Source organism: Symphalangus syndactylus, chromosome 17 (assembly GCF_028878055.3).
Source record: "Symphalangus syndactylus isolate Jambi chromosome 17, NHGRI_mSymSyn1-v2.1_pri, whole genome shotgun sequence".
Classification (NCBI taxonomy): Eukaryota; Metazoa; Chordata; class Mammalia; order Primates; family Hylobatidae; genus Symphalangus; species Symphalangus syndactylus.
In genome coordinates, this window is record NC_072439.2 from 62,940,495 (window position 1) to 62,963,189 (window position 22,695).

Consider the following 22,695-nt stretch of genomic DNA (forward strand, 5'->3'; position numbering starts at 1 on the left):
TCCTTCACAGCAGTGTTTGTTTAAATGTCTTTGCACGTGCTGTTTCTTCTATCTGAATGCTTTCCCCCAGACTTCTACATGGCTTCCTCCCCCACTTACTTCAGGACCCTGCGCATAGGTCACCTTATCTTAAGTGCTTGAATATGCCTCATATGATGTAGCGCCTTGATACATATTTGTTGTTGTCTGTGGGGAGAGGGAAAATGCCTTTTGTCTTGTTTGGGTCTAGTATTTTACATCCTAATTCTTTTTTCTTAGAATTCTGATCAGACCAATTATTGAGAAGCTTTTGGGAAAAACTGTTTATCTTTCCTCATAGGGCGTGGAAAATCTCTTCTGTGCTAGTTTTGGGTGCCAGGCAGCTTTGCATTATCTGTTTTTGCATAAGTTGGTCTCATTTGTTCATTTTGTCAAAAAATCCTTTTAAATTTCTGGTTTCCTAATTTTTCAGTGCTATATTTCTTTTTATAATTATTTTTGTTATTTCCATAGGATTTTTGAGAAGGATGGGAGGTAAATGTGTAGGGCCAATTCTGAATCTTTAAAATAGAAATACATAAAATGTGCTTGGCTTTGTTCATTCACAACCATACCTATCCATTTGAAAAATTAAGCATTTTTCTGTTTGTGTGTGTGTATGTGTGTTTTAATTTATTGAGTCTGATTACAATGCTTACTTCTACATATGAATTTTCAGAGCCTCTTGTAATAGTTCCACAGCCCTAAAATTGGGAAACTATCTGCTATGAATATATAGCAGAAACATAGTCATTGGAAATGGTGGGCACATTGGTATCCCTAAAGAGTAGAGTAAAATTCATTTTCATCTAAAGGAACCAATCCTCTTGTTTCACATTTAGAAATCATCCTATGTCATTCCCTGTTACTCTCACAGAAAATTCAGAGTAAGGAACACAGGCGGAGAAGAAATGGGCAGGCAGCTTTGCAGAGATGTTATCAAGATAACATTTTTCTTCACATTTTGTAGACTGTAGAGAATTGGTTTACAAGAGAGCTTTAAAGGTATTGTTTTAACATACATATGAGCTGTGCTTATGTATGACACCTATTTTACTTTTTCATTTTTGTTGTTATTGTCAAAACAAGGCCAGTTATTCTACATCGACTGGATTTCTGGACCCACTCCCCACTAAACTGTTTTTTTCAAAAACAGTCTTATTAATTTTCTATATATTTTGTTTTCTTTCCAACATTTTTAGATTCAACCATCAGACACAAATGTCTTTTATTATTATTATACTTTAAGTTTTAGGGTACATGTGTACAATGTGCAGGTTTGTTACATATGTATCCATGTGTCATGTTGGTGTGCTGCAACCATTAATTCGTCACTTAGCATTAGGTATATCTCCTAATGCTGTCCCTCCCCCCTCCCCCCATCCCACAACAGTCCCCGGAGTGTGATGTTCCCCTTCCTGTGTCCATGTGTTCTCATTGTTCAATTCCCACCTATGAGTGAGAACATGCGGTGTTTGGTTTTTTGTTCTTGCGGTAGTTTACTGAGAATGATGATTTCCAGTTTCATCCACGTCCCTACAAAGGACATTAACTCATCATTTTTTTAAAATTTTATTTTATTATTATACTTTAGGTTTTAGGGTACATGTGCACAATGTGCAGGTTTGTTACATATGTATCCATGTGCCGTGTTGGTTTGCTGCACCCATTAACTTGTCATTTAGCATTAGGTATATCTCCTAATGCTGTCCCTCCCCCCTCCTCCCACCCCACAACAGTCCCCGGAGTGTGATGTTCTCCTTCCTGTGTCCATGAGTTCTCATTGTTCAATTCCCACCTATGAGTGAGAACATGCGGTGTTTGGTTTTTTGTCCTTGCGATAGTTTACTGAGAATGATGTTTTCCAGTTTCATCCATGTCCCTACAAAGGACATGAACTCATCATTTTTTATGGCTGCATAGTATTCCATGGTGTATATGTGCCACATTTTCTTAATCCAGTCTATCGTTGTTGGACATTTGGGTTGGTTCCGTCTTTGGTATTGTGAGTAGTGCCGCAATAAACATATGTGTGCATGTGTCTTTATAGCAGCATGATTTATAGTCCTTTGGGTATATACCCAGTAATGGGATGGCTGGATCAAATGGTATTTCTAGTTCTAGATCCCTGAGGAATCGCCACACTGACTTCCACAATGGTTGAACTAGTTTACAGTCCCACCAACAGTGTAAAAGTGTTCCTATTTCTCCACATCCTCTCCAGCACCTGTTGTTTCCTGACTTTTTAATGATGGCCATTCTAACTGGTGTGAGATGGTATCTCATTGTGGTTTTGATTTGCATTTCTCTGATGGCCCGTGATGATGAGCATTTTTTCATGTGTTTTTTGGCTGCATAAATGTCTTCTTTTGAGAAGTGTCTGTTCATGTCCTTTGCCCACTTTTTGATAGGATTGTTTGTTTTTTTCTTGTAAATTTGTTTGAGTTCATTGTAGATTCTGGATATTAGCCCTTTGTCAGATGAGTAGGTTGTGAACATTTTCTCCCATTTTGTAGGTTGCCTGTTCACTCTGGTGGTAGTTTCTTTTGCTGTGCAGAAGCTCTTTAGTTTAATGAGATCCCATTTGTCAATGTTGGCTTTTGTTGCCATTGCTTTTGGTGTTTTAGACATGAAGTCCTTGCCCATGCCTATGTGCTGAATGGTATTGCCTAGGTTTTCTTCTAGGGTTTTTATGGTTTTAGGTCTAAGATTTAAGTCTTTAATCCATCTTGAATTAATTTTCTATAAGGTGTAAGGAAGGGATTCAGTTTCAGCTTTCTACATATGGCTAGCCAGTTTTCCCAGCACCATTTATTAAATAGGGAATCCTTTTCCCATTGCTTGTTTTTGTCAGGTTTGTCAAAGATCAGATAGTTGTAGATATGTGGCATTATTTCTAAGGGCTCTGTTCTGTTCCACTGATCTATGTCTCTATTGTGGTACCAGTACCATGCTGTTTGGTTACTGTAGCCTTGTAGTATAGTTTGAAGTCAGGTAGCATGATGCCTCCAGCTTTGTTCTTTTGGCTTAGGATTGACTTGGCGATGCGGGCTCTTTTTTGGTTCCATATGGACTTTAAAGTAGTTGTTTCCAATTCTGTGAAGAAAGTCATTGGTAGCTTGATGGGGATGGCATTGAATCTATAAATTACCTTGGGCAGTATGGCCATTTTCATGATATTGATTCTTCCAACCCATGAGCATGGAGTGTTCTTCCGTTTGTTTGTATCCTCTTTTATTTTATTGAGCAGTGGTTTGTAGTTCTCCTTGAAGAGGTCCTTCACATCCCTTGTAAGTTGGATTCCTACGTATTTTATTCTCTTTGAAGCAGTTGTGAATCGGAGTTCACTCATGATTTGGCTCTCTGTTTGTCTGTGATTGGTGTACAAGAATGCTTGTGATTTTTGTACATTGATTTTGTATCCTGAGACTTTGCTGAAGTTGCTTAACATCATAATGACAGGATCAAATTCACACAAAACAATATTAACTTTAAATGTAAATGGGCTAAATGCTCCAATTAAAAGACACAGACTGGCAAATTGGATAAGGAGTCAAGACCCATCAGTGTGCTGTATTCAGGAAACCAATCTCACTGGCAGAGACACACATAGACTCAAAATAAAGGGATGGAGGAAGATCTGCCAAGCAAATGGAAAACAAAAAAAGGCAGGGGTTGCAATCCTAGTCTCTGATAAAATAGACTTTAAACCAACAAAGATCAAAAGAGACAAAGAAGGCCATTACATAATGGTAAAAGGATCAGTTCAACAAGAAGAGCTAACTATCCTAAATATATATGCACCCAACACAGAAGCACCCAGATTCATAAAGCAAGTACTGAGTGACCTACAAAGAGACTTAAACTCCCACACAATGGGAGATTTTAACACCCCACTGTCAACATTAGACAGATCAACGAGACAGAAAGTTAACAAGGATACCCAGGAATTGAACTCAGCTCTGCACCAAGCAGACCTAATAGACATCTACAGAACTCTCCACCCCAAATCAACAGAATATACATTTTTTTCAGCACCACACCACACCTATTCCAAAATTGACCACATAGTTTGAAGTAAATCTCTCCTCAGCAAATGTAAAAGAACAGAAATTATAACAAACTGTCTCTCAGACCACAGTGCAATCAGACTAGAACTCAGGATTAAGAAACTCACTCAAAACCGCTCAACTACATGGAAACTGAACAACCTGCTCCTGAATGACTACTGGGTACATAACGAAATGAAGACAGAAATAAAGATGTTCTTTGAAACCAACGAGAACAAAGACACAACATACCAAAATTTCTGGGACACATTCAAAGCAGTGTGTAGAGGGAAATTTATAGCACTAAATGCCCACAAGAGAAAGCAGGAAAGATCCAAAATTGACACCCTAACATCACAATTAAAAGAACTAGAAAAGCAAGAGCAAACACATTCAAAAACTAGCAGAAGGCAAGAAATAACTAAAATCAGACCAGAACTGAAGGAAATAGAGACACAAAAAAACCCTTCCAAAAATTAATGAATCCAGGAGCTGGTTTTTTGAAAAGATCAACAAAATTGACAGACCGCTAGCAAGACTAATAAAGAAGAAAAGAGAGAAGAATCAAATAGATGCAATAAAAAATGATAAAGGGGATATCACCACCGATCCCACAGAAATACAGTCTACCATCAGAGAATACTACAAACACCTCTACGCAAATAAACTAGAAAATCTAGAAGAAATGGATAAATTCCTTGACAAATACACCCTCCCAAGACTAAACCAGGAAGAAGTTGAATCTCTGAATAGACCAATAACCGGTTCTGAAATTGTGGCAATAATCAATAGCTTACCAACCAAGAAGAGTCCAGGACCTGATGGATTCACAGCCGAATTCTACCAGAGGTACAAGGAGGAACTGGTACCATTCCTTCTGAAACTATTCCAATCGATAGAAAAAGAGGGAATCCTCCCTAACACATTTTATGAGGCCAGCATCATCCTGATACCAAAGCCTGGCAGAGACACAACCAAAAAAGAGAATTTCAGACCAATATCCTTGATGAACATTGATGCAAAAATCCTCAATAAAATACTGGCAAACCGAATCCAGCAGCACATCAAAAAGCTTATCCACCATGATCAAGTGGGCTTCATCCCTGGGATGCAAGGCTGGTTCAACATACACAAATCAATAAATGTAATCCAGCATATAAACAGAACCAAAGACAAAAACCACATGATTATCTCAATAGATGCAGAAAAGGCCTTTGACAAAATTCAACAACCCTTCATGCTAAAAACTCTCAATAAATTAGGTATTGATGGGACGTATCTCAAAATAATAAGAGCTATCTATGACAAACCCATAGCCAATATCATACTGAATGGGCAAAAACTGGAAGCATTCCCTTTGAAAACTGGCACAAGACAGGGATGCCCTCTCTCACCACTCCTATTCAACATAGTGCTGGAAGTTCTGGCCAGGGCAGTCAGGCAGGAGAAGGAAATAAAGGGTATTGAATTAGGAAAAGAGGAAGTCAAATTGTCTCTGTTTGCAGATGACATGATTGTATATCTAGAAAACCCCATTGTCTCAGCCCACAAATGTCGTTTTATATCTGCTTTTATAGTTGTGGATATGCCTTTCTACGCTGACCCCTGATACATACACCCATTAGGATGTTTATCTAGCTCGACTAATACTGAGTGCTGGAACCTGCAAAGTTACAGAATTGATAGGATTTAGATCACATTTCAGTTACTCTGAAAAGAGAGAAAGGGCGCAGATTCTGGAAACAGACAAGTTTGAACCCAGCCCTGCTACCTATAAACTGACTTGTGGGACCTTAGATAAGGTACATATCTTTAAAAAGGTGGATGTTAGATTGTGATAGAGACAGTGATATGAAATCATTGCCAAAGGTTAGGTATGGAATAGTAGCTGTGTCAGGGTTGTCCAAAGAAATAGAAGCAGTAGTGTGTGTGTGTGTGTGTGTGTGTGGTGTGTGCATGTTTTTGTGTGCATGTGTGTGCGTGTGTGTGTGTGTGTGTGTCTGTGCGTGTGTGTGTGTATTAAAAGACTTATCCTAAGGAATTGGCTTATGTGATTGTGGGAGCTAGCAGATCCAAATTCTATGGGGCAGGCCAGAAGGCTGGTTCAACTGGGCTTTCTTTGTTACAGTCTTGAGTAAGAATTCCTTCTTCCCTAGGAAAACTCAATTTTTGCTGTTAATGCCTCCAACTGATGGATAAGACTCACCCATATTATAGAAAGTAATAAGTTTTACTTAAAGTCATCTGATTGTGATATTGATCACATTCTCAAAATACCTTAAAAGCAACATCTAGACTAATATTTGACCAAAACAACTGATCACCATAGCCTTACCAAGTTTACACATAAAATATACCATCATAATATTTAATAAATGGTAGCTATTATTTTTAAAGATGGTGTTTTCTATTACTTCAATTATTATTATTTTATTCCATAAACATCTCTTGAGGATCTACCATATACCAGGCACTGTGCTAGGTATGTGTGTGTGCACACATGGAGGTGGGGGAAAGGGGGAGGGATAAAGGTGGATAAGTTATACCACTTGTTCTCTAGGCATCTATATTCCAATGGAAGAGACAAGTCAAAGGGAAATGATAATGTATTAGGAATTATGGATAGATATATAATACTATAAATTATATATTTATGCTTTTGTATTGTATTTATTTATATTGATACTTATATTTATCTTGGTAAAATTCTGTCCATCTATTCATCCTTCCATCCATTTATGCATCTAATCTGCAGGACTTTGTTTCCATTTTTGCCTTGAGTTGAAGGGAAGAGAAAAATTGTCTTGGATGAAACTACTCTGAATAAGCATTGGTTGATGTCAAGCAGGGGAGGGAGTGAACCTCTACCATGATTATAATGAGTCAGGTAGCTTTGTGGTTTTATAAAGGTATTTCCAAAACCCTCTTCAGAAGCAATGCATAAGTAAAATAAGTTTTCTACGTGAACCAAGGCTAAAGCTCCACTCTCCTGCAGGTTTTGCGATTTTACTCTAGATAATATGTACTGTTAAATTATGGTTCATCCATATAATAAAATATTATGGGTCTGTTAAGTACTTTTAAAAGCATATATGATGTTCTTTCAATTTGTTAGTGGGGGACATGACTGTAAAATATTACTTAGTATAATCTTTATATGCATTGAAAAAGACTGGAAGAACATACACCAAAAACTTTACAGTAACTATTTTTGGACAGAGGGATTATGGTTGGTTTTGATTGACTGCTATATATGTTTCTGTATTTCTTAAGTTTTCTAATTTGAATGTCTGTTGCTTTTATATCAGAAAAAATATGTGATTGAAGGGGAGCAGTTAAGTTTCTTCGATATAGTATAGCCTAAGCAAGATACACAAGTTTGTATAAAATAATTTGAAAGCTACCTTTTTAAAAAAATGTCTTGGTATTTAAGTACTATAGCACTTGGCATTACTAGATTCAAAAAAGGAAAGATAGGTACCATGTATAGATTTTTGTGAGCTTTTGAATTAATAGGAATGTATGAGAGCGGGTCTGCAAGAAGCTAATCAGCTTTATTAAAAAAAAACAATAAAACCAAAACCTCAAAACTTTCTGCTTAGAGATTGTAGGAAAAATGGATAATCAAAGGATCCATCTTTCACTTTATAATGAAAAGATCTTTAGGGCATTAAAAAATTAATGACCCCAAGTGAACTGAAGGAAAGCTAGAGATTGGGAAAACTGAAAATAGTGTGGATTGTAGGTTATCTACTTTAAGCCAATCCTTCTGGGTATGAGGACAACTGGATAGTGGACGTGGCATACCATCCAGCATTCTGAAACAGTGTTTTCAAAGTGTGGTCTCCCAAACAGAGCTGCACCAACATCAGCCTCACCAGGGAACTTGTTAGAAAGGTCAGTTCTACTGGGGCAGGGAGGGAGGACTTCTTTGTTTAAGAAATCTTCCCAGGGAAAAATGGAATCTTCTGTAAACAGCCAAAAGGGAAAAATAAAAGTTGTTCTCCAGGTGATTCTTTTCTATAGAAAAGGGTCTTTAACCTGACGTTTCATGTCTACATGATTCCTCTCTGTTATTTGCTTTGTTTGAAAGTCTTTCTTATAAACTTACTATAGGAAGAGGATATTTCATATCTTTTTTACTCTGTCTCATCTTTGCCACATCTGGGTGAGGTTGCAAAGGAAACTGAGGCATAAAGAACTTAAATGAGCATTCAAGTTAAGAAGTAGCTACTTAAATGAACATTCTACTGCTATGAAGGCAGTGTCAGAAAAGAATCACGTTTTCACATTCTAGATTCAAAACTCTATCCACAGGAACAATACATGCTCAGATTTTCCTATAAACAAAATGACAATTTGAAGAAATTAACCATGGAAGATTTTTGCTAATTTTTTCTGTTTCTTTTTCTTTTAAAAATTTAATAGATATGTTTTGTTGTTTGTATTGCTGTATCTCACTGCTGTTTATTCTTAGTTCTAGGTACTCTATACTGACAAAGCAAACGTTTTGGGGGCCTTGTGGTGAGTTTAGGAAAACAAGACCCTCTAGTGGTTACTTTTAAACTGAGCCCTGTCTTACCTTCTGAGAGCTAAGACAGGGGCCGGATGCAGTGGCTCCCACCTGTAATCCTAGCTCTTTGTGAGGCCAAGGTGGGAGGATCGCTTGAGCCCAGGAGTTTAAGGCTGCCGTGAACTATTATCACGCCACTGCACTCCAGCCAGGTGACAGAGTGAGACCACATCTCTTAAAGACAAACAAACAAGTGAGACAAATTAAGGTTAGTGCTTTGAGATGTTTGATTTCATCTATATTTTCTTTTGAAAGAGGGTTTATTTTCAAGTAACTTTGGTGAAGTGAAAGCTAACAAAAAATCAACAACTTGGTATTTAGAGAAAAAAATTAGTTGAGATTTAGAGCAGTACATTATGTAGATCAAAAAAATACTGAAATACATGCCAGTTAGAGCAAACAGGTAAGATGGGGCAATGAAAACTCAGAATGTCCCAGAAGTTGAAAGAGTGGAAAACTCATCAGTTGAAGCATTTTGTAAGCCAGGTGATCCCTTTTTTTTTTTTTTTTTTTTTAAAGCACGAAATGCATATACAGTGGACCCTTGAGCAACATGGGGGTTGGGGTGCTCATCCCGCTGCCGTAGAAAATCCAAATATAACTTTTGGCTCTTGGAAAACTTAACTCTTGATTGCCTACTGTTGACTAGAAGCCTTACCAATAAAATAAATGATTAACATATTTATATACTCTTACATAAGATAAGCTAGAGAAATGAATATTTTATTAAGAAAACCATATAGGAAGAGAAAATATATTTGCTACTCATTAAGTGGAAGTGGATCGTCATTAAGGTCTTTATCCTCATCATTTTCATGTTAAGTAGACACTAAATTATATTTTCTAAATTGAAGTGGTTCTGTGATTTGGGATTAAATTGCTCTTTGAATGACAGAAGCTAACCAAAAGAAACATGATAATTATGCTTTTTAAAATCACAATACGTTTTCAAATAATTTGTTTTAATTAACTCTCTTATGTGGCTTATAAGTTCTGCTCCTTAACATTTCTATAAGTAGATTTTAAATTCTAAACATTTCCCCCTCTTTTTCTTCCCTTCGTTTTTAAATCTACCTTCTAAACTTTATTTTTAATTTGATACGAGAGAGGGTGTGATTTATAGAGCAGGATAAATCTCATATAGCCTTACTGGACTTTTTCTCATATAAGCAAATAATCTCCATTTAAACGGATTTTCTATTTCTGCGTAAGCACAGACCACTGTCCATACTTCAGAAGCTTGTCCTAGGCTGTGAAACTCAGAGTAGACACGATACCTTGGACAGAATTTGATTTAGGGAATTTTATAGCCTGGCATAAGGAAATAATGAAGCAAGGATATTGCTTTGATATCCTGGGAATCATTTGCTTCCTATTCTTATTTACAGAGTAAGGTCTGGAGCATCACCCTAGCCGTCTAGACATTTAATAAATTTTTATCCAGTAACATCATCATCGTCGTCGTCGTCATCATCATCATCATCATCATCATCATCATCATCATCATCATCTTTATTTAGAGCTTACAATATGCTAGACTATACTAGGTGATTTATGTATATTATCTAATTTATCTTCCTAGCAATCCTATTGCAAAAAGGAATATTATTGTCCCCATTTTAGAAGGGAAAACAGAAGCTCAGAGAGGTTAGCATCTTGCCTGTTGTCACAGTTAGAAAATGACAGCTCTGGGATTTGAACTCAGGTCTACCAGACTTCAGAGCCCAGGCTCTTAAGCATTAGGCTGTAACACTTCACAAGAGATTTATTACAGAACCAGTAAAACACACACACACACACACACACACACATACACTCACACACACACACACAAAACACCTTCAAAACATGATGTAGGGGGAAATAAAGTTGTGATCCAGAGCTGAAAATTATCTTAGACACATGACTGTCTAGAATAATGTATTTCTAAAAAGAGAAAGCTGAAGCCTAGAAGAATTATGGAACATGCTGATGTTCATGCAACTAGTGTAGGGTAGAGCTGATCTAGAGCCAGTTCTCTTGACTTTTTGAGCAGTGCTGTTTCTATGTCCCTTGATGTGTCTGTCCCCCAGGTAGATGAGTAGTTGGTATAATCCAAGTGTGGAAGAGGAACAGGTGGTAAAGAGTATGGCTATAGACTCTTGTATTGGGAAGATGAACTCAAGCCAGTGGACCAAATTCTTATTGACCTTGCCTTGTTAAGGTATCAGTGCTACATTATTGATAGCTGCACTTATAACTAGATCTTCTATCATGCTCAATTGCAGTGTCTTATTATCATGTGCACATTATATTATGGGGGGAGAGGGAGAGAGAGAAAGAGAGAGGGAGGGAGTGAAGGAAGGAGAGATAGATAGAGAGACAGAGAGAGAGAGAGAAAATGAAATTATCTTTCACAATATGAGAATCTGTCTTTCACAATATGAGTGGTTCCCTATGCTATTCCTGGAGCCAGCCTGAGATGTGAGATGTGAACCTGCTGTTCCTCAGTTATATCGGTTGCCTTGTGTGTCTCATGTTGTGAGCCTCTTGCCATGCTGGGTGTGATTTTGGTGTTGAAAGATAAATGATTTTATAAAATATGATCCAACTTATTCATTTGGTTCACAGCAGAAAAATAAAGATCTGCTCTAGTACTGGAGGAGGGACTGGCTGAGTTGGACTCATTGAGCGATGTTGCAATCTTTGTTTCCATGAGCTTTTCTAAGGAATATTAAGGGTAATTTTGACTGTGTGATTTGCAAATCCAACCTCATATGTGTTTATTATACGGAATTTATTTTTGCATTTCCCTACCAGTTCCAATATATAAGTGTCTTTCTGAATAAATGTTCTTCCCATTGTGGCCCTACTTCGATACCACTATCTAATTATAAAGAGCATATTTTGCCAATGGCAATTCTTAATCTCATTATACTCTAACCTGAAGCCTGTTCATCTTGGAACATTATATTCTTACAGGTTGAAACTGATTTATTGATAAGCTCCGAATATTAGCTTTCCAGTCTTTCAAATGCCCATCTAATAGTTCTGAGATATATATTTTATTTAACTAGTTTTTTGGTGATACCCCCATCATTAAAGTTAAGCTTATATTAAATCAGTAAGTTTTAGGTCTAGGACTATCTTTGTTTAATAGTCATAATCAATCATAATCATAATATACTGATACTTTATATACATTGGAAGTGCTTTGTTTTAAACAATTATAACAAGTGATTTTCAAGAGACATATGCAGTTTATTTTAGTATACCAAAAGGAAGTCATCAAAATCTACAGATTGAAATATATCTAACTTTTTATGTTATCTTTCATTAATTCTTTCCCTTCCTTAGTTTAACACAATTTTCTGTTCTTAAAATTCTAGTATTGGTTGGCCCTATTCTCATTTGATTTTTTATGGGAAAAGTAGAACTAGACAAAACATTTTTTTAAAAATCACATTTTTTTCTAAGACTTTTTTCTTTTTATTTGAATGCTTTACATTTTAATTGCTCATTTAAACCTTTTAAAATCTTAGCCCTAGTTTTCCTTTATCCATCGGTTTTAGCCTTTCATTTCTATTGCTTCCTTTTGGGCTTCTATTCATTGAACAATTTCTAATTTTTGCTAGTTTTCTTTCTTTCTATTTCCTGCCCTTTCTTAACATTATTATTTTTTTTTTTTTAGGAAAGACCATGTGTTCTGATGCTTTAAATTTTTGTATTTTTCCCTTGGTGCTTTTCTATTAGATTCTACAAATTGTATTTCTATAGGAGTGTCCATTTTAAAAAACAAGGTGAGGTGTCTGGATCAGCATGTCTATTAGGTTATCGATTGCTGCATAACAACATACCCTAAAAATTAGCAGCTTAAAACAGTAAATATTTGTATAATAATTTTTGTGGATTAAGGACGCAGGCAGGCCAGGTGCAGTGGCTCACGCCTGTAATCCCAGCACTTTGGGAGGCCAAGGTGGGTGGATCACGACGTCAAGAGATGGAGACCATCCTGGCCAACATCGTGAAACCCCATCTCTACTAAAAATACAAAAATTAGCTGGGTGTGGTGGCACATGCCTGTAGTCCCAGCTACTCAGGAGGCTGAGGCAGGAGAATTGCTTGAACCTGGGAGGCGGTGGTTGCAGTGAGCCGAGATCATGCCACTGCACTCCAGCCTGATGACAGTGTGAGACTCTGTCTCACAAAAAAAAAAAAAAAAAAAGAAAAGAAAAGAACCCAGGCACAATTTACCTGGGTGCTTCTGACTCAATAGCTCTGATGAAGTTACAATCAGGATGGTGGCTATGGCTGAATGCTCATCTGAAGGTTTGACGGGGTGGATTCACTTTCAAGCTCACTCATGTGGTTGTTGGCAGAATTTAATTCCTTGTGGGATATTGGACAGAGAGCCTGAATTTCTCACTGTTTGTTGGCTGGGGGCCTCCCTTGGTTCCTTGCCACATAAGCTTCCATAGGGCAGCTTACAGCATGGCAGCTGGTTTCCTTTAGAACAAGCAAATGTGAGAGCAAGACAGAGTACTTAAGATGGAAGCCATAGTCTTCTTGTAACTCCAGAATAATCACTTTATCCATGCTTTATTTGTTAGAGGCAAGTCACTTGGTCCAGCCCATATTCAAGGAAGCAATTACATAAATAGCAGGAGCTCAGCTTATTGGGGACTATTTTAGGGGCTGCTTACCATTGTATGTGTTTTAGAAGTAGAATATGATACATACTTATAAGCAACAAAAGCAGAGCTCCCTGGAACAGGGAAGGTATGGAATATGGAAGGCAGTAGAAATACAAGTTTGAGATAATATCTCAGACTACAAGAGTAGAACAGTAGCAGGGCTTTTTAAAAATATAGATAGTGAGAAATAAATAGTTTAGAATGAAGATTAAAGAAAACTTTCTTATCAATATTAATTCTGGTCTGCGTATTTTCTGTTCATCGAAGCTACCTAGCTTTTTGAAAGTAGTTAAAACAAATCACATCCCAAACTAAGAATAACTATGCAATTTATGTTCAGGAATTTATCATAAAATTATTTTTAAAAACTTATCTGCATACATTTTTCTTTTTCTCTCAAGTTTATTTTTTATTTTCTGTGTACTTCTTCATTTCTCTTGGCAATATAGTGTTTTCCCTCTTGTATATATAAGTGTTTTGCTTTTAATTGCTGAGATTTTATCATAAACTGTCTAGCCAAATTCCTTTTTAAGTATTGTCACTATGTTTAATGAATACTAAAGCGTGACAGAGTTAAGGATAATCAAAAAGGGATAATAAAGTGTTCCTGGGCTAGCAACAGTGGGAAACTATCACTACCCCCAGCATGTAAGGGCAAGAGGAGGGAATCATGTTCCTGGAAACTAGCAGGAGCTGAACATATAACGGAGGGAATGCCCAGCTGGAGCAGGAATGCAGCCGCTGCTTGTGGTCTGTCAGGGAAGAATCCAAGGAGATGAATGCCCCAACTTTGCTCTCCTCCTACCCTCTGATCTCTTGCCTCCCCTTGGCCAAACCTACGAGAATCCAGAAGGTAAGGGAGCCCAGTTGATGCAGGCTGTGCAGGTCAGCCTCTCAGGGCAGAGCCCAGCAGAGAAGAGAAGGGGAGAGAATGATTCTGAAGGGGCAAAAGGAGAATATTCAGCAAGGAAAGAAGTTTTTTTAATTCTTTGTATTGTCTGTGTTTGGATATTAGCCTATTTGAATGTATCCACTGTCTAACTGTGAAAGGTTTGAGTTTTGGTTAGTCTTTCTACTCAAATGGCCCCATAATGGTCACAATCAAGTCTTCAAGAAACTTTGTTGTTGGTTTTCTTTTTTAAGTAGTAGGCTATATTTATATTATGTTTTATTTATGATCACAGGCAAGGTGTAAGAGTGCTTTTACTGTGGAAGTTTGACTTTAAAATGGCCTACCAAGAAGGAATATGCATCCTCGTTACATTTGGAACTATAAAAAATAAATACAGTGTTGTTCACACAAACAAATAATTTTTGCTGGATAATTGTTTATCAGTTTCCTGGAGCCTTGTTTTATAAATACTCATAAACTTGGAGAAAAACTCTACTTGAGAGAAGTTGACACTATATGTAGTCTACTTATTACTACTTTTTTTTAAGTGTATCTTACATTTAGAAACAGATACTATAACATAGAAGCAAAGATGACTGATGAGATTTTTTCACCAAATATTTATGGAAGCCTGTCCACTTAATATGAACACACAGAGATAAATAGTATAGGCATATGGTGATTACCAAGACAGAGTCCTTGCTCTAAAACGGTTTACCACCAAGTAGGGTATTTAAGTGCATAAACAATTAACTGTAATGATGAGTAGTGTCCCATAAATACTGTCTTACAGGGACAGGCAATAGTATAGGAGTGCAAAGAGTGATTTCAGAGAAGCTAGTGTTTGAGCTAAACCTTGAGTGGTGAGTACAATTATGGTAGAGGAGAGGGGAATTCATTTTGGACTCAGGGAATGGCATGAATAAGGCACAACTGAATAAAAATACAAATATGAAGGTGGGGTAAGAATTATTCAAGACCGAACCTTGGTGAACAACATATACAAGCGATGGCAAGAGTGAAGGGTGTTTAGAAACATGGTAGATGATTAGGCTGCCAAGAGAGAACAGGGCTAGATTGTCAGGGTCCTGAGTGCTTTGCTAATAATTTTATATTTTCCACATAGACCCTAACAACTTTTTTGTAAAGTGGAGATAAATAATGGTAAGGTAAGGGATCAGCTCAAGATGGAAGAGAATAGGACAGAGAGGCTTTTGGTGATAGTGTAGGAGGAATGAGGAGGAATTTGCATGAAGGAGGAAGAGGATTTGCCTGAAGGCCATGGCATGGGAAGTAAATGCAGAACACAGATATAAGACATCATAAATGCTGATAATAGACTTGGGAGTTTCTTGATTTCTGTTTGGAGTAATTGGTAGAAGGTGAAGCAGTTACCTAAGAGACAATAGAAAAGAAAGAGCTGGCTCTGGAAGGAAGTTAAATTCGATTTTAGACTTATTAAGTTTGAGGTATTAGCACTGGTCTAATGTAGATGTCCATTTAGATCCACTGGAAATTTTGTCAAGAGCTCAGGAGTTGCCTGGGTTCAGGATAGAAATCTGGGAACATAAGCCTGAAGATATTTTTAAAGCCATGAAAGTAAGTGAGCCCTCTCTTAAGGAGGGAGTTTAGCATGAAAAAAAGACCAAACAGAGAACTGCCTACAGAGAAGTTGGACAAAAGTCCGTTTAAAAAGACTGAGAAGAAGAAATCAAATAACTAAGAGGAAAATCAGGGAACTGCAGTTGTCATAGAAGCCAAGGAGTTGGGGAGTTTTTAGATTTTAGAACAATGCGACATTAAGAACTATGTTTATAGCAACTTGTAAATTAGTCCTTTCTTTTTCCCCCAGGAGCTTTAAATTCTGCCCATGTGGGTGGGTTGAGGGAGTCTTCAGAGTTTGTAGAAGTAGCTCTGGGTTTCTGAAAAATGTGAAGGTGATGTACTGACCTAGTTAATACCCTATAATCCCTAGGAGGAAGGAAGGGGCTGTGGCTGGAGTGTGTATTTCTTGTCATGATAGGTCTTGTCATGAATATTCACTATTTACTCTTTGAAGTCACAAGTGAAAGAAGGGTCTGGCTGTTCTGTTTAAGCATGTCAGAAGAACAATAATGCTTACTATGACGACTTCTCAGTTTTGAAATATATTCAGAGCTTGAAACTTTCTTTCCCTTCCTGTCCTCTTCCCCTTCCCCTTCCCTTCCCCCTTCCCCTTCCCCTGCCCTTTCCCCTTCCCCTGCCCTTTCCGCTTCCCCTTTCCCCTTCCCTTTCCCCTTCCCTGTCCCCTTCCCCCTCCCCTCCCCTCCCCTTCCCTCCCCTCCCTCCCCTCCCCTCCCTTCCCCTTTTTGACAGAGTTCTCACTGGTCACCCAGTCTGGAGTGCACTGGCACAATCTTGGCTCACTGCAACCTCCGCCTCCCGGGTTCCAGTGATTGTCATGCCTCAGCCTCCAGCTGGGATTAAGGCATGTGCCACCACACCTGGCTAATTTTTGTATTTTTAGTAGAGATGGGATTTTGCCATGTTGGCCAGCCTGAAGTGAACTTCTGGCCTCAAGTGATCAGCCTACCTCGGCCTCCCAAAGTGTTGGGATTACAGGCGTGAGATACCGCGCCTGGCCGGAGCCTGAAACTTTCAAGCTTTCAGTTTAATTCCATGGCTTTTATTTTCTTTTCCATTTTAAACCCAGTTATTTCCTATATCTAATATATTTATTTTTGTGTATATGCCTTTAAAAGGTTTCCTAACAATTACATTTGGTAAATAAGTTCTTATTAAGTGTTTCTTTTAGTCGTTGTGCTTTTGTTTATTGGGAGAAACTGAAATAACTATTTTTAAATGTTGCACCTTTGTTGCAGGCTGCCACAGGTAATCAAGATGATATGCACCATGGTAAGCAATTTCTTTGGAAATCCAAGATATTTCTTGAACTCGAGGATTCAGGAACTGAAGTTTGAACGTATCTTATTGTATAAATTACTTTAACATTATGGTACTTTTATATCTCATTTGGAGATTAAAGAGCTTGACCGGGCCGGGCGCGGTGGCTCATGCTTGTAATCCCAGCACTTTGGGAGGCCGAGGCGGGTGGATCACGAGGTCAGGAGATCGAGACCACAGTGAAACCCCGTCTCTACTAAAAATACAAAAAATTAGCCGGGCGTGGTGGCGGACGCCTGTAGTCCCAGCTACTCAGAGAGGCTGAGGCAGGAGAATGGCGTGAACCTGGGAGGTGGAGCTTGAAGTGAGCTGAGACTGCGCCACTGCACTCCAGCCTGGGTGACAGAGCAAGACTCCGTCTCAAAAAAAAAAAAAAAAAAAAAAAAAGAGCTTGACCAAACAAGATAGATTAGCATCCAGTCACCTGTAATGAGGAAGGAGTTAGTTTTCATGTGTGATGCTTTGGGTATCAGGGATATGCATAGCTTCATAAATAACTGGGATTTTCACTGGTATTTTCCTACCACAGGTGTACTATTTTGGTATTAGTAGTTCATCCTTTGGATCTCTTACGTTTGGCAGAATATAAGTAAGAAATCTGAATAAAGGTTAATGTTGTTAAATGTGTTCTTGGTAGAAGTATATGTCACTGTCAGAGTAATGAGATTGAGGGTGAGGTTGTGTGTTATGTATCTCTGATGGAGATTTTGAGGGGTAGCCAGACAGGTCACCAATCCTCAACCATAGCTGTCTAGCACTGCCATAGGTTCTGCAGAGAGTTCTGCAGAGCAGACCTTCTTAGCAAATGCACCTTCTTCCTTGTGCTGGGCTTTGACCCCAGAGCCTTCCATGGAAGCTATAGGTCTACTGGGTTGGCCTCAACCACTTGTGAGTGGGTATTCCCTTTATCCTTCTGGCCTGTGACTTAGACTAAGTCTGCCTGGGCTCCTTTTACTAAGGCCTAATTTTTATCCTTGGATTCCTGCCATTCCTACGCAATGAGAAAAACAAACCCCAGGGGGAGAAAAAGAGAGTGTACTAGCATTGCCTTCTAGCCTAGACCCTCACAAGACAGGAGTCCTGCCAAGCAAGACACAGCCTTTTCACATATGGGAGTAGGCAATTCAAAGGAGGACCAGTAACTTCTAGTGATGCAAATAGAGGAAACCAAAAGGAGCACACAGAGTGTGCTCAAAGATCCAAGAACTTTAACTGTACCGCTTCCTAACATGTGGACCATTTGGCATTGATTCCATACTAATGCCAATTCTTCTGCTTCTCGGAGTGATGGAGGAGGAGTGTTGAACCCTGAGAGTAGTTTGTATCTCTGCATTCAAGAGAGAACACAGAGAAGCTGGTAGAAAAGGCTTCTCAATTTATAAGATTAATCTGTGTTACATCAGAAGTAGTGAGAAAGGAGAGTTAGGATTTAGAAGGCTTGGAAAGACTTGAATAATGTGGATAATGGTATGTGCAAAGCCATAAAATGTGTGGTTTTGATGAGGTTAGAATCATGCCTGAAAGCTGAATGGGAATTTAGAGATCATGTGGGGTATGTAATCTGCAAGCTCCATCCTGGGCACAGTGAAAACCTTTCTGTGAGCTTTCCCTAAGGCTGTACTTTAGGCAAATTATTATACAAGGGGGAATCTATTTGCCATCTCTGAGCAAATGCATGCCTCCCTACCTACTATAGGTTAGGAAATAATCTTTTGTATCTGTTGGTGTTGCATTTACAAAGGGCTTCCCTGTATATTATCACATCTAACTCTGCCTGTTAATCACAGAGGAATAAATCATGGCATCTGCAGAGTAAAGCCTCTACCAGGGTGTGTACTCTTCATACAACCACGGACCTGCCTTCTGTTTACAGGATTCTGTATTGGGAGAGCAAACCCTTAAAAGCAGGGATAAAGATACTAAGAGGTCTTCCTGTCTTTTACTAAGGTCTGAAATGCCACCAATTCTAGCAATTGACTTATCTGGGTCCCCTAAGACCTTCTATTAGAGTGTGAATATCCATGCAAAAGAGTTATGGGCTCAGATTGAAGTGTGTCATGTAGAAATTGATGAAGAAGCAGTAATTATAGCAGATTCATTGATAGTTTTATGTATGTGCTAATTTGCTTGATGTTATTAAGAAATTGTGAAGTTTACAGCATTGCTATAGTTACTGTGAGGATTAAAATGCTGAAAAATAAATGATCCCTTCCCCCAAAGATTTCACAATGTAGTAGGAGGTCCTCTAGTGAAGAAAGAGGGAGACTTTGGAAACAGAATGGCTGTAGGAAGTGATGAAGAGTGGTGTAGATAACCCTAAGCTTTCTTTTGTAAAAGTTACATTTGATAACCACTTTGTGTTGTTTATTTGGTGGCATTACATACTGTGATGGGGTAAGATGAATATGAAACAGGTTATCATGGGATAGATGAGATGCTTAATGGGATGCCCTGTGGACAAAATCCATGAAGATGGTATACGAATTTTTGGAAATAGATGAGGTGTTCCTGGCGCCATGATTAAAAGGAAGAAGAACAGAGGCTCAAGTAATAGCTCAAAGAGTTTTAGGCCCCCCAACAGCTAGAAGAGTTGGACTAATGGGTTTTGAAGGAGATAATGCACAAAATGTTAAATTATGAGGTCACAAAATAGGTAAATTCTGTATTGTGGACAACAAGCAGGAAATCTAGCCCACCTTGGAGTAGACAGTGAACCCTGATGTCAGAGGTCGAAGAAAATCTGATTTCACCTATATTTTTTATTTTTGTTAGCATGAAACTACTTTTTAAAATCAAGTTTATTGAGGTATAATTTATCTACAGTAAAACAAACCCATTTTAAGTACATGTGAGTGAGTTTTGATAAATGTACATAGCTGTATAAATACCACCACAATCAAGATCTAGACTTCAATTACTCCAAAATGTTTCTTGTGCCCCTTCCCAGTCATTCTCTACCCTGATCCTTGGCCCCAGGCAATCACTGCCCTCTGTCATTATAGACGTAAATTTGTCTTTTCTAGAATTTCATATTAATGAGATCGTATAACATGTACTCTTAATATCTGGCTTTTTGGGGGATTCAGCATAATGTTTTTGAGATTCATCCATGTCGTTTTACATGTCAGTAGTTCATTCCTTTTCATTTCTGACTAGTATTCCATTGAATATACTACTATTCATATATTCATTCAGATATTGATGGACATTTGAGTTGTTTCCAGTCTTTTGACTACCATTAATTTCTAGTTTTTGACTACCATTAATCAAAAATATACATATCTTTGAGTACTCAAATATGTACATCTGAGTAGAAATATGTTTTCATTTTTCTTGGGTGAATATCTAGGAGTGGGATTGCTAGGTTGTATGTTTAGTATATGTTTACCTTTATAACAAACTGACAAACTGTTTTCCAAAATGGTTGTATCATTTTTTTCTTATTCCTACCACTAGTGTATGAAAGTTCAAGTTCTTCCACATCTTTGCCAACATTTGGCTAGACATTCTTTTTAATTTTAGTCATTCTAATAGGTATGTAGTTGTATATTATTGTGTTTTATTTTTCATTTCCCTGATGACTACTAATATGCTTGGTGGCCATTCATACATGTATTTTTGTGAAGTATCTGTTCAAATCTTTGATTTTTTTTACTGTGTTGTTTGACTTCTTAGTACTGAGTTGAAGGAGCTCTTTTTTTTATTATGCTTTAAGGTTTAGGGTACATGTGCACAACGTGCAGGTTAGTTACATATGTATACATGTGCCATGTTGGTGTGCTCCACCCATTAACTCCTCATTTAACATTAGGTATATCTCCTAATGCTATCCCTTCCCTCTCCCCCCACCCCACAACAGGTCCCGGTGTGTGATGTTCCCCTTCTTGTGTCCATGTGTTCTCATTGTTCAATTCCCACCTGTGAGTGAGAACATGCAGTTTTTGGTTTTCTGTCCTTGCGATAGTTTGCTGAGAATGATGGTTTCCAGCTTCATCCATGTCCCTACAAAGGACATGAACTCATCATTTTTTATGGCTGCATAGTATTCCGTGGTGTATATGTGCCACATTTTCTTAATCCAGTCTATCATTGTTGGACATTTGGCTTGGTTCCAAGTCTTTGCTATTGTGAATAGTGCCACAATAAACATATGTGTGCGTGTGTCTTTATAGCAGCATGATTTATAATCCTTTGGGTATATACCCAGTAATGGGATTGCTGAGTCAAATGGTATTTCTAGTTCTAGATCCCTGAGGAATCGCCACACTGACTTCCACAATGGTTGAACTAGTTTACAGTCCCACCAACAGTGTAAAAGTGTTCCTATTTCTCCACATCCTTTCCAGCACCTGTTGTTTCCTGACTTTTTAATGATCGTCATTCTAACTGGTGTGAGATGGTATCTCTTTATGGTTTTGATTTGCATTTATCTGATGGCCAGTTGGAAGTTCTGGCTAGGGCAATCAGGCAGGAGAATGAAATAAAAGGTATTCAATTAGGAAAAGAGGAAGTCAAATTGTCCCTGTTTGCAGATGGCATGATTGTATATCTAGAAAACCCCATCGTCTCAGCCCCAAATCTCCTTAAGCTGATAGGCAACTTCAGCAAAGTTTCAGGATACACAATCAATGTGCAAAAATCACAAGCATTCTTACACACCAAGAACAGACAAACAGCCAAATCGTGAGTGAACTCCCATTCACAATTGCTTCAAAGAGAATAAAATACCTAGGAATCCAACTTACAAGGGATGTGAAGGACCTCTTCAAGGAGAACTACAAACCACTGCTCAATGAAATAAAAGAGGGATACAAACAAATGGGAGAACATTCCATGCTCATGGGTAGGAAGAATCAATATCGTGAAAATGGCCATACTGCCCAAGGTAATTTATAGATTCAATGCCATCCCCATCAAGCTACCAATGACTTTCTTCACAGAATTGGAAAAAACTACTTTAAAGTTCATATGGAACCAAAAAAGAGCCCGCATTGCCAAGTCAATCCTAAGCCAAAAGAACAAAGCTGGAGGCATCACGCTACCTCACTTCAAACTATACTACAAGGCTACAGTAACCAAACAGCATGGTACTGGTACCACAACAGAGACGTAGATCAATGGAACAGAACAGAGCCCTCAGAAATAATGCCGCATATCTACAACCATCTGATTTTTGATAAAACCTGACAAAAACAAGAAATGGGGAAACGATTCCCTATTTAATAAGTGGTGCTGGGAAAACTGACTAGCCATATGTAGAAAGCTGAAACTGAATCCCTTCCTTACACCTTATACAAAAATTAATTCAAGATGGATTAAAGAGTTAAATGTTAGACCTAAAACCATAAAAACCCTAGAAGAAAACCTAGGCAATACCATTCAGGACATAGGCATGGGCAAGGACTTCATGTCTAAAACACCAAAAGCAATGGCAACAAAAGCCAAAATTGACAAATGGGATGTAATTAAACTAAAGAGCTTCTGCACAGCAAAAGAAACTACCATCAGAGTGAACAGGCAACCTACAGAATGGGAGAAAATTTTTGC

At 38.1% G+C, this 22,695-nt stretch overlaps 1 protein-coding gene across 8 annotated transcripts in view; it reads left to right on the forward strand.

Moving 5' to 3' along the window:
• PPM1L (protein phosphatase, Mg2+/Mn2+ dependent 1L) overlaps positions 1-22,695 on the forward strand; it is a 316,391-nt gene that overhangs the window by 147,531 nt on the left and 146,165 nt on the right. Inside the window, exon 2 of one of the 8 annotated variants that reach the window (XM_063620393.1) lies at positions 17,067-17,100. The exons of 6 other annotated variants lie outside the window; for them this stretch is intronic. In XM_063620393.1, coding sequence (XP_063476463.1) covers positions 17,086-17,100 — 15 coding nt within the window. In that variant the 5' untranslated portion in view covers positions 17,067-17,085. Of the gene's footprint in view, positions 1-16,702; positions 17,101-22,695 lie in introns of those variants that run through there. One more of the 8 variants, XM_063620391.1, reaches the window with a different exon arrangement.